Raw genomic sequence first — 12,385 nt, 5'->3', positions numbered from 1 at the left:
TATATATATATATATGATATAAGTGTATATACTGTGTTTATATAGCTGTGTATATATACAATTATTGTTACAATGTTATGGAATATAAGGAAGTGTGAAGCACCATCAACTTTATTTAAAATTCAACTTGTAGGGAGAGAATCTGTGTTCCATCGTTTACAAAGTCGCTCGTTGATGACTGAAAGTCAGAACCGATTCTGCTCATCTTCAAAGATTCTAATTAGAGATGACGTCTAGTGGTCGGCGCTGACGCAATCCAAATATGAAAACTGCTCCTCGGACCATCAGTATAAGTCGCTTGATGAATCTTGGCCCCTGGTGTCAGTCAAGGCTACAGAGCTACAGACTAATTGCTGTGATTTATCCTCATCAGTTTGAACACTTTTCTCAGTTGTATTGATCTCAGAATCCACGGCAGTATTTTGAGCCTTCTTAGACACAGTAACAGGATCAGCCCCTTCACTTTGAACATAAACATTATCAGTTTGAAAGGTGACGTCTGTTCTCAACCTGAGGGGTGCAGACTGCTTTTGACCAGGCGGTGTTCCTCCTTTGATGTTAAAATCATCAAAGGAGTCCTGGTTGGTGGAATTAATACAGTGGTTCTCAAACTCTCGGGCGTGTTGCACTCATGGTACCTGAGCGCCCTCTGCAGGTATGCAAGGGAATCTGGTTACCATGAGGATGCAGCAAGTATGAAATACCGCCCTTGTATATTCTCACAAAAATGTGTCTCTCTGCAAATGTGTACGTGTGTGCGTGCACATGTGTGTGTTTTCCTGCTATGGCTACGTTTGGCTGATGAAAAAGTAAATATTCAAGTGTATTAAAATGTTGATTTTGCAAATATGAAAATTTAAATATTCCACATGAGAAAATATTAAATTTTGTACTCAAAAAGTACTGAAATACACAATTGGTATAACAGGGTTTATAGTCATATTTTTGTATTCTTTCCCAAAAATATTTGTCATTCAATATGTTGTTTGTTTTTTTTAAACCTGACCAGGCAATTCAAGAAAGCTGTAACAGATGCGATAATGTCTCGAAGAGCTATTCGCAACATGAATACACTGTGAGTACAAAAAAAAAATCCCCTACATTTGTAACTGTTGTTGTTTCCCTAACATGTCCAGTCGGGATTTCGACTTTCTCCAGGTCACATCGTCTGCTGGATTGTTATATTTGTTTGAAGGTTGAGTCCCTAAAGTCAAACTGTTGTCTCTGCTCAGATACCCTGATGCCACCCCTGAGGACCTGCAGGCTTCTGACAACGTCTGCATCATTTGTCGGGAGGAGATGGTCACCGGAGCCAAGAAGCTGCCATGTAATCACATCTTTCACTCCAGGTGGGTTGGACTTTAGGGCAGGGTTCAAACTAAACAGCGTCAATATTTGGATGTTTGCTGTAATTAAATGTCGTGTAAACAGGAACCCAGTCCTGCGGCAGCGTCGTAAACGCAGCTGATTGTTGTTTCTGTCCTTCTGCAGCTGCCTGCGTTCCTGGTTCCAAAGACAGCAGACTTGTCCGACCTGTCGTATGGACGTCCTCCGGGCCACCAACAACAACCAGACTCCTGCTCCAGCCCAGGCTCCACCTCCGGCTCCAGCAGCACCTGCTAACGCGGCTGCTAATGCCGCACCTCCAAACGGTGAGTTTCCAGACCTGTTCACGTCAACCAGGCGTCCGTGCTTCTACTGTGAGTTGTTCATATCATCAGATGGGCTCGGAAGTCTGTTTTGATGAATTCAGTTGAAAAAAAAACATTCATTATTTTGTGATTATGTATCAGATTAAAAATATAAAACAAATGTTTTTCACAAGGATAGAGTGATGTGCATCCACTCATTGTTGCCGTAAAACGTTTCATCTTCGGTATCAAAATCCCATCATCAACTCCCAGCATGTTTTTTAACACCAAGAAAATGAACAGCACTGCTGACGAAGTCACGGTGCAACATTTTTAACAAACCCCAAACCCAACACCTCACTATATATTCTGGGGAAAGTTCTGGACCAAATTCAATCGTAACACATTCTGGTGTTTTATATTTATTTCTTGTTTGCCCCACAGTGGCTCCAGGCATGTTACCAGCCTTCCCACCGGGCATGTTCCCATTCTGGGGACCCTTTCCTGCAGTGCCTCCCCCTCACGCCCCTCCTCCCGGTGCTGCTGCAGCAGCTGAAGCTCCTGGTGCTCCTCATGCTCCTCAAAACGGCACAGAAGCCACACAAGGAGCAGGTGAGTGTTCTGTTTCCTCCTCCTTCACCAGGCCTGAGGTTTGATTTCATCATCATCAATCCTTAGATTTTTATTTTTATTTGTGTGTGTGTGTGTGTGTTTTACCAGGTAGCAGCCAGCTCACATCATCTGCGGCCGACACCTCCACGGCAGCCCCGGCTCCAGGAACGGGCTTCCCGGGATTCCCGTTCTCCTTCCCTCCTCCTCCCTTCCCTACTGCACCCTGGCTGCCCATGCCACCCCCTCCTCCTCCTTTTGGTAAGACCAGAAACACCCAAGAAAACAAGTGAAAAGTGTAGTTTATTTATTTATAAAAATCCTCAAAAGTATTAGTCAGTCTACAGTACTGTGTCAGTCGGAATGTCAGTCGGAGACTCACTGACTGTCCTGATCTCAGTCAGGCTGCTCTGACACAGGCTGGGCTGCTGACCTTAGATTGAAGAAAATAGAAAAAAAAATATTTTATTTCCCTCCCTACGTCCCCTGTGACATCAGCTCTGTGACCCTCTACTTTGGGAACCACTGTTTTACGAAATCCCTCTGTACACACACACAGACACACACACACACGTAATGTGACCTTTGATAAAGCAGATCTTTTATTTTCTCCTGCAGTATCGTCGATGCCTCCCCCTCCTCCTTCTCTGTCCCAGATGTCTGAGGAGGAGTTGAGGGAGTTGGAGGCCGAAGGCCGCCGTGGCCTTGAAGCCAGGCTTCAGTGTCTCCAAAACATCCACACCCTGCTGGACGCCGCCATGCTGAACATCCACCACTACCTCAGCACTGTTGCCACGCTCACGTAATTGAATCTCCCTGAAATTATTTTTTAATTTTAAGCTAATATTGTTCAACAATATATATATATATATGATATAAGTGTATATACTGTGTTTATATAGCTGTGTATATATACAATTATTGTTACAATGTTATGGAATATAAGGAAGTGTGAAGCACCATCAACTTTATTTAAAATTCAACTTGTAGGGAGAGAATCTGTGTTCCATCGTTTACAAAGTCGCTCGTTGATGACTGAAAGTCAGAACCGATTCTGCTCATCTTCAAAGATTCTAATTAGAGATGACGTCTAGTGGTCGGCGCTGACGCAATCCAAATATGAAAACTGCTCCTCGGACCATCAGTATAAGTCGCTTGATGAATCTTGGCCCCTGGTGTCAGTCAAGGCTACAGAGCTACAGACTAATTGCTGTGATTTATCCTCATCAGTTTGAACACTTTTCTCAGTTGTATTGATCTCAGAATCCACGGCAGTATTTTGAGCCTTCTTAGACACAGTAACAGGATCAGCCCCTTCACTTTGAACATAAACATTATCAGTTTGAAAGGTGACGTCTGTTCTCAACCTGAGGGGTGCAGACTGCTTTTGACCAGGCGGTGTTCCTCCTTTGATGTTAAAATCATCAAAGGAGTCCTGGTTGGTGGAATTAATACAGTGGTTCTCAAACTCTCGGGCGTGTTGCACTCATGGTACCTGAGCGCCCTCTGCAGGTATGCAAGGGAATCTAGTTACCATGAGGATTCAGCAAGTATGAAATGCCGCCCTTGTATATTCTCACAAAAATGTGTCTCTCTGCAAATGTGTACGTGTGTGCGTGCACATGTGTGTGTTTTCCTGCTATGGCTACGTTTGGCTGATGAAAAAGTAAATATTCAAGTGTATTAAAATGTTGATTTTGCAAATATGAAAATTTAAATATTCCACATGAGAAAATATTAAATTTTGTACTCAAAAAGTACTGAAATACACAATTGGTATAACAGGGTTTATAGTCATATTTTTGTATTCTTTCCCAAAAATATTTGTCATTCAATATGTTGTTTGTTTTTTTTAAACCTGACCAGGCAATTCAAGAAAGCTGTAACAGATGCGATAATGTCTCGAAGAGCTATTCGCAACATGAATACACTGTGAGTACAAAAAAAAAATCCCCTACATTTGTAACTGTTGTTGTTTCCCTAACATGTCCAGTCGGGATTTCGACTTTCTCCAGGTCACATCTTCTGCTGGATTGTTATATTTGTTTGAAGGTTGAGTCCCTAAAGTCAAACTGTTGTCTCTGCTCAGATACCCTGATGCCACCCCTGAGGACCTGCAGGCTTCTGACAACGTCTGCATCATTTGTCGGGAGGAGATGGTCACCGGAGCTAAGAAGCTGCCATGTAATCACATCTTTCACTCCAGGTGGGTTGGACTTTAGGGCAGGGTTCAAACTAAACAGCGTCAATATTTGGATGTTTGCTGTAATTAAATGTCGTGTAAACAGGAACCCAGTCCTGCGGCAGCGTCGTAAACGCAGCTGATTGTTGTTTCTGTCCTTCTGCAGCTGCTTGCGTTCCTGGTTCCAAAGACAGCAGACTTGTCCGACCTGTCATATGGACGTCCTCCGGGCCACCAACAACAACCAGACTCCTGCTCCAGCCCAGGCTCCACCTCCGGCTCCAGCAGCACCTGCTAACGCGGCTGCTAATGCCGCACCTCCAAACGGTGAGTTTCCAGACCTGTTCACGTCAACCAGGCGTCCGTGCTTCTACTGTGAGTTGTTCATATCATCAGATGGGCTCGGAAGTCTGTTTTGATGAATTCAGTTGAAAAAAAAACATTCATTATTTTGTGATTATGTATCAGATTAAAAATATAAAACAAATGTTTTTCACAAGGATAGAGTGATGTGCATCCACTCATTGTTGCCGTAAAAAAAAGTTTCATCTTCGGTATCAAAATCCCATCATCAACTCCCAGCATGTTTTTTAACACCAAGAAAATGAACAGCACTGCTGACGAAGTCACGGTGCAACATTTTTAACAACCCCCAAACCCAACACCTCACTATTGGGTTAGTTCTGGTGTTTTATATTTATTTCTTGTTTGCCCCACAGTGGCTCCAGGCATGTTACCAGCCTTCCCACCGGGCATGTTCCCATTCTGGGGACCCTTTCCTGCAGTGCCTCCCCCTCATGCCGCTCCTCCCGGTGCTGCTGCAGCAGCTGAAGCTCCTGGTGCTCCTCATGCTCCTCAAAACGGCACAGAAGCCACACAAGGAGCAGGTGAGTGTTCTGTTTCCTCCTCCTTCACCAGGCCTGAGGTTTGATTTCATCATCATCAATCCTTAGATTTTTATTTTTATTTGTGTGTGTGTGTGTTTTACCAGGCAGCAGCCAGCTCACATCATCTGCGGCCGACACCTCCACGGCAGCCCCGGCTCCAGGAACGGGCTTCCCGGGATTCCCGTTCTCCTTCCCTCCTCCTCCCTTCCCTACTGCACCCTGGCTGCCCATGCCACCCCCTCCTCCTCCTTTTGGTAAGACCAGAAACACCCAAGAAAACAAGTGAAAAGTGTAGTTTGTTCATTTATAAAAATCCTCAAAAGTATTAGTCAGTCTACAGTCCTGAACAAGCCATCTGACTGTTGTGTCAGTCGGAATGCCAGTCAGAGACTCACTGACTGTCCTGATCTCAGTCAGGCTGCTCTGACACAGGCTGGGCTGCTGACCTTAGATTGAAGAATGGGGAAAAAACATTTTTTTATTTTCCTCCCTACATCTTAGATTGAAGAAAATAGAAAAAAAAATATTTTATTTCCCTCCCTACGTCCCCTGTGACATCAGCTCTGTGACCCTCTACTTTGGGAACCACTGTTTTACGAAATCCCTCTGTACACACACACACACGTAATGTGACCTTTGATAAAGCAGATCTTTTATTTTCTCCTGCAGTATCGTCGATGCCTCCCCCTCCTCCATCTCTGTCCCAGATGTCTGAGGAGGAGTTGAGGGAGTTGGAGGCCGAAGGCCGCCGTGGCCTTGAAGCCAGGCTTCAGTGTCTCCAAAACATCCACACCCTGCTGGACGCCGCCATGCTGAACATCCACCACTACCTCAGCACTGTTGCCACGCTCACGTAATTGAATCTCCCGGACATTATTTTTTAATATTAAGCTAAAATTGTTCAACAAAGGAATGGACTTTGCTGATTGGCGTCTCTGTACCACAGGCCTCCTCCAACTCAGAGCAGCACCGGAGAAACCAGTGGCACCAACAACACGGCCTCGTCCTCCGCAGCTGACAGCGGCAGAACTGAGGGTGCAGCTCAGGAGGAGGAGGACGCCGCCAGCTGTGAGAACATGAACTGTTTATATTTGCAGAGACTGATGTGACATTTTATATCAGGGGAGGCATTTATCTGACTTTATCAGTCAGGATACCGATACAGATTCCTGGGCTGTGCATATCGGTCGATAAGCTACTTTGAAAAGCATTTAAAATAATTTTTATGTAAATATACTTTTATATAGGAAATAAAACTGAATGTGAAATATATAAAAAAATTTCCAAAAAAAAACTCAATGCAAATCCAACAAACAAACACTTAAATTTTACAAAATGTACAGAAATAAAACTAATTTGGTCCAAACTGGAAAATAGGAAAGTGCCAAATGGAACGCATCATTGTATAAATAAATTGGTACCAAGGATCGGTCCCGCTCTCTGATGCCTGATTGAAATGTCTAGTCAATACTGGAACAGATTTCTGACATAAATATCAAACTCAGTGCGTCTGTATTTTTACCTGTTCATCGTTTTTGTTTTTGTTCCAGTAAACGGTGCCGCAGCCTCGTCTCCACCGGATGTCTCCACACTCACTGCCTCGGAAGGTGAAGGAGAGACAGAAGGGATGGAGGAACACGCGGTAGGGGACGGGGAACCAAACACTGCCGAACTTCGGCGTCGCCGCCTTCGCAAGCTGGAGTCGGGGTCGTCATCGTCACCCCCCGTAGACAACTGATCAGTGAGTTCTGGCTTTGGACCAACAGGAACTGAATGTTGTTGGATCTTCTGTTCGGTCTTTTTTTTTTCCTTTTCCTCTGTTTCTCGCTGCTCTTGCCTTCCGCCGACTCAGGTCTTCGAACTGCGCAGTTGAGACTCTGGATCCTTTAGCAATCGTGATATCAAAGCAATATCACACTTTTGTTTCATGACCTTCAAGCCAGGGTCGGAAGAAGAACTCTTCAGTCCATGTGTTGAGAGAAGGTGTTTGGGTTCGTGTAGTAGTTCACTGTTGGTGACATCGTGGTCGTCCACTCGGCTCTTTTTTCAAACTCGGTCCGGTCTATAAAACAACATCTTGTTACACAGAAAAACCGAGGCTACGTTCACACTGCAGGTCTTGTTACTCAGTTGTTTTTTTTTTGTTGTTCACGTCATAGTTTTACATGTTAAACCTTCGTCAGACTCCAGAGTGAAGAGTCTACAACTCTGCGAGTGACCCACATTTACACAAGTTCATATGGATGTTACACTCTCCACACGGCTGGGTCTGCCACAGACCACTCTTCCTGGATGTGTCCACATGAATGCAGACCTCTGGGGACTAAAGCCCAATGACATCATCCTTCCTGATCGTTGGGATGATCATCCAGACTGAAGTCACTTTGGATCTGATTTAGGACCACATGTGAAAGTGGCCTCAGTCAGATTTGAGAAGAAGTAGGATTAGTGGTGTAAACACCATAACGTGGGTAAATAAATCAGACATGGGTCACGTGTGGGTTGGTAAATGTTTGCGTTAGTTTTTTTGTTTGTTTTTTTGTTGCCTGAGGTGTGAACATCGCTTTAGTTTAAGTTCAAATTGAAACTAAAGAATAGAGTTAATATACTGTAGAATAAATCATCATGCAATTCAACACATTCATATATTTTCTGATCTTTTTCAACGATTCTCTGAATCCTGGAACTCGCTCCAAAAATGGTTGTAAAATAAGTAGCTGCATCTTTTTTTCTTTTTTTTTTTAAATTTGCTTTTACTTCCAACCTTCTCCATTCTTCAGTTTCTCATCACTGTATCTGCAGATGGTGTGACATACAGAGCTATTTGAATGTGTACATACTGTATAGACTTTTAATAGGATGATCTGTACATAATGCAAAATAAAAAACACTTTGAAACAAGTGTGGCGACGACACACGGTGGTTTGTGCGCTGCGATTTAGAGGGAAAGGAAATCTGTTACTGTACTAAACTCCACTTTTTTAAACTGTTTACTGGAAACTGAGATTTGTTTTTAAATTGAACTCCTACCATGATGCTGCGCTCACACAAAACACAAATCAATATCCATGATTCGGAAAGTTACTCACATGTGACACAAAAATGCAACAGCAGGCTATAGACTTTCATATATTTATATATATTTTCAGGTCACGTCACAGTGACTAATACAGAAATAGATCTTGGCAGCTGTGCTACGGTTAAAAGGGCCATTGTAAAAATAACTTATTTTACATTACAAATATACAAAAAAAGGACAAAATCAGGGGGAAAATTATTCAGATAATACACAGAAAATGTGGCTGACAAAAGTCAGGGAAAGAAAACTTCAAAAAGGAAAAATAATATCCACCGTATGAATGAGAATAGACATTGAGAAACTGTTCTGTCTTTGCAAAAAACACAAAAATGAATATATATATATATGTATATATATATATATATATGTATATATATATATATATGTATATATATATATATACATATATATATATATATATGTATATATATATATATATGTATATATATATATATGTATATATATATATATGAAGGAATGCTATCAAAGCTAAATGTGCCATTAACAGTTGTTCTAACGAGGACATGGAGATGATTGGGCGAACACACTATGGCAGAACAGCAGCTACACGTTTCACCATGTCTTTATATTTGGTGTGAAAAGTTCTCCTTGTTTTTAGCTCCATCTGTACAGAACGACATTTTGCTGCTGGTGATTTCCTGAGAGATCATTTGTTGGGTTTTTTTGTGCAAAATTTGCTCATTGCTGGAGGTACTACTGTCTGTGTGGGACCAGACCCAGGGCGAGTGGTCCACTTCAGTTTTGGGGAGTGGAATAAAAGGAATGGTGCTGGTGGTTCCGGTGTGGAGGCTCAGTGGCGAAGAGGAGAGGAGCGCTCTCTGCTCCGTACCAGCTGGGGGGAAGAGAGAGGTAGATAGATAAGTGTACAAAGTGACTGAACCTTACATGTGAAAAAAGAAATCTCTATGACAGTAAGAGAGATGTGGTTTATCTAGTATCAACACATTTTTCTTAGCTCTAGACATAATGTTATTCCAATCTCCAAGCATATTATGAACTTTTTTTAAATCATACACTATGATGAAGCGAAGGCAAAACACATTCAACAAATCCATCAATTCACAGGTGAATAGATGAAAAGTCTGAGTATGAAGAAAAAGAAGAAACTTAAAGTTGCTACTGAACACTTGACTCTACCTTGGCTGCAGGTTTGGACTGCGCGCCCATGGAACAGGCAAATCATCATCACTGGCTTGAGGGTCGTCGAAGAAATACGGTCGAGGCAGGACTCTGTTGTTAATGACCACGGCGTTGGTCTGTCAGGGATTTAAAAAAAAAAACATCAACGGAGGTTCTAAATTGCTGCCGTGATTTCAAACTCACACATCCAGAGTCAAAGCTGACGTAGTTACTACCTCCTGAGCAGGCTGGCGAACCCTGAAGATAATGATCAGCAGACCGGTTGGAAGCAGCTCCCAAATGAAGAGGATGGCACCGAAGGCCAGGTAGCCTTTGTCTCCCAGCTCACTGTGCAGGTCAGCCTGCAAGAGAGCGAAAACGCAGGAAGTTACTTCTTTAGTATACTGATTGTGCAAGAGAGCGAAAACGCAGGAAGTTATTTCTTTAGTATAAGAATGTCCTCAGTCTGATGCTAATTTTAACTGGTGCAGCACGATGGTGCAGTCTGAATTCACAGTAGTTTTGACACCTGGTCACTACAGTTACCTGGTCAGAGACATTGTACCAGTCGTAGTTGAAGGACTCCACCCTGTGGCTCTGGGAGAGGAAGAGGACGGTCAGATTGTAGCACGCTCTGCTGGTGAACAACAGGATGACGGCGGCTCCCAGTGCTGCTGTTCGACACATGGTGGTGCCCTGCTCAGGACAGAAGGGTCATTTACTTTCACGTTGACAAAACACAAGCACAAACAGGGTTTTATTTATTTAATTTCCACCAGTTGAATCTCGACCTCACCTTACTCAACAGGTAAGGGCTGGTAGAATGCGAGTGTCGGGTCAAAAGCAACAGCAGAGCGGCCAGTAACACCGCTTCGAGGATGAAAAGTGAGTCGTTTATTATGACCCGGACCAGGACAAGATTCCAGGTCCCCAGGGCTGTGCCGCTGCGTGTCGAGAACGTGGCACAGACGAAGTTGACGCCCAGGAAGATGACGTTCATTGCACTGTACATGCACCGTGCCACACACCTGAGAAGATAAAGAACATGAGGGGCGGGGGGCGATCAGAGGACATTTACACAGAAACATCGGTGAGTTTAAAAACACTTGTAAAAAGATCTAGGGCCTCCCAGCAGGTTGAGCAGGTTTATTTATTTAGGTTACAGTAATAGTAACAGGTGGACTGTTATTGTGTGGTATACACGTCTATGTCTGTGACTCACAGTTTTCTGCCCTCCTCTGAGCTGTGAGTCTCCCGCACTTTGAGCAGAACCTGAAGAACAACACAGAAATGATGATTGTCTGTTCAAAACATGCGTTCACATGAACATGGCCCACAGAGTGTCCACAGCTTTACCTGAGTGAAATACAGATTAATGAGGCTGAGTGTGAAGAACTGCAGACAGACGGGTAAACAGTAGAGCAGCCAGTAGACTGCCACGGGCAGGTGGTTGGCCTCCAGTGCATTGTGGAAGTAGAAAGAGAACAATGTGGTGCGCAGAGCAGCCCAGAGCAGGCAGAGGAACAGGAAGACACTCTGGTAGCTCCATCGTTTGTGTCTGTAGAGGTAGAGGAGCCACAGCTGGACGTACACCAACAGGAAGAGTGCAGCGTACAGAGTGGTGTACAGGATGGTGAAGCCCAGCTGGACCGACGGGGCCACAGCCGGGCGGAGGGGAACGGGGGGAGGTAGAGTGGAGTTGGGAGGCGGATCGGCCGACGCTGGAGTTTCCATTGAGCTACGGCAGTACTTCACTTTACATCATCACAGTAAAGATCGCCTGATCTTTTCCTCTGTGACGGACGGGTTCACAGAGGAGACCTATAAAAATAAAAATGAAACAACAATTAGAAAGAGCAGTGCATCAACTGTAAATGAATACAAAAATCACCAGTAAAACCAGCCTACTGTGCTCATCAATAACTGCAGTGTTAGGGTGTTATTGTCTCTAATCGCGTGATCAGATGTTAGTATTTACCAAACATAAACGTTGCTATGATGTGAAGGGCAGCAACAGTTGGAGCAACATAAAAGAACAGCAAACAAGCCTTTAAAGCCTTTAAAATGTCTACCACTGGAAAAAAAAACCAAATCACCTGACGACACTGCACTTCTGCATTCAGGAGGATGTTAAGTAATTATACAGATATGTCCTGAGTGATCTGATTTTTACACAAAACTTTAGGTTTCCGGTTCCCGTTTACTTGGGAAAAATCATCAATTTTCATGTATGCCAAAAGAAATGCACTTGAGTTTACTGTACTCGTCCACAATTCAACATGAAGTTTGACATGTTAATCATTAACATCGACAACAGCTGACACCGAAGGCCATGGGAGAGGGAGATAAACACTGCACATACTGTACATTAAAACAAATACCTCTTCTAAACACTACGTGTTTCTTTTCACCAAAACATTTGAATGTATGTCACGCTACAATATATTGTTATTTTATTGCCGTTTTGTTCACCTATATTATGAGTATTGACAACAGAGAAGCCAAAGTTGCATTTCTTTACTTTCTGTTACATTTGACCATACATCGGTTATGCTAACTGACGATAGCTGTTACGTAGCTCCAACAAAACACAAACTAATTCGAGCTGTGTAACTAGGTAACGTTTGTTTATCAACGCCGAACAACATTAATAATTTAGCATGTCATTAATAAGAAAAGGAAAAAAACAACACACCGTCTTATCAGCCTGTGAATCAGCAGGTTTACAGTACAGAAGATCATCGCTCACATCCGGAAGTGACTACTGACTACTAACGTCTGAGGGGCGGAGCTTCTGTTTTGATTGTCGCCGCCAATCAGCGACCGCGTTTAATCGCGGTTTCTTCAACTTGTTGTT

At 43.3% G+C, this 12,385-nt stretch overlaps 2 protein-coding genes across 3 annotated transcripts in view; one reads left to right on the top strand and one right to left on the bottom strand.

Moving 5' to 3' along the window:
• syvn1 (synovial apoptosis inhibitor 1, synoviolin) overlaps positions 1-8,224 on the top strand; it is an 11,592-nt gene extending 3,368 nt beyond the window's left edge. The window contains 9 exon segments of the mRNA XM_025063188.1: positions 929-982; positions 985-1,075; positions 1,233-1,349; positions 1,492-1,652; positions 2,076-2,243; positions 2,352-2,501; positions 2,859-3,042; positions 6,256-6,386; positions 6,860-8,224. Coding sequence (XP_024918956.1) covers positions 929-982; positions 985-1,075; positions 1,233-1,349; positions 1,492-1,652; positions 2,076-2,243; positions 2,352-2,501; positions 2,859-3,042; positions 6,256-6,386; positions 6,860-7,047 — 1,244 coding nt within the window. The 3' untranslated portion in view covers positions 7,048-8,224.
• Positions 8,225-8,843: 619 nt separating this feature from the next.
• gpr137 (G protein-coupled receptor 137) lies at positions 8,844-12,360 on the bottom strand. 2 transcript variants are annotated; one of them, XM_008327273.3, is made up of 8 exons: positions 12,224-12,360; positions 10,885-11,349; positions 10,751-10,800; positions 10,325-10,556; positions 10,075-10,224; positions 9,765-9,890; positions 9,547-9,665; positions 8,844-9,241 (listed from the first exon to the last, which is right to left on the bottom strand). In XM_008327273.3, the coding sequence occupies exons 2-8, from the start codon at positions 11,260-11,262 to the stop codon at positions 9,145-9,147; spliced, it is 1,152 nt and encodes a 383-aa protein (XP_008325495.1). In that variant the 5' UTR covers positions 11,263-11,349; positions 12,224-12,360; the 3' UTR covers positions 8,844-9,144. The 2 variants fall into 2 exon arrangements, with proteins under 2 accessions (XP_008325495.1, XP_008325494.1); XM_008327272.3 differs by lacking the exon at positions 12,224-12,360 and adding an exon at positions 11,437-12,167.
• Between the last annotated feature and the right edge of the window lie 25 nt (positions 12,361-12,385).

This window comes from Cynoglossus semilaevis, chromosome 15 (assembly GCF_000523025.1).
Source record: "Cynoglossus semilaevis isolate Cse_v1.0 chromosome 15, Cse_v1.0, whole genome shotgun sequence".
NCBI classification, from domain to species: domain Eukaryota; kingdom Metazoa; phylum Chordata; class Actinopteri; order Pleuronectiformes; family Cynoglossidae; genus Cynoglossus; species Cynoglossus semilaevis.
Note: the sequence above shows the minus strand (reverse complement) of the source record. Positions and strands in the feature narration are given on the sequence as shown.

Excerpts from the sequence above, each read along its gene's own strand:
- gpr137 (XM_008327273.3), bottom strand. The coding sequence starts at position 11,262 with ATGGAAACTCCAGCGTCGGCCGATCCGCCTCCCAACTCCACTCTACCT. Across the intron at positions 9,891-10,074 it reads GGTACAATGTCTCTGACCAG|GCTGACCTGCACAGTGAGCT; the intron begins GTAACTGTAGTG and ends GCTCTCTTGCAG. Across the intron at positions 9,242-9,546 it reads AGTCCAAACCTGCAGCCAAG|CTGGTACGGAGCAGAGAGCG; the intron begins GTAGAGTCAAGT and ends TCTTCCCCCCAG.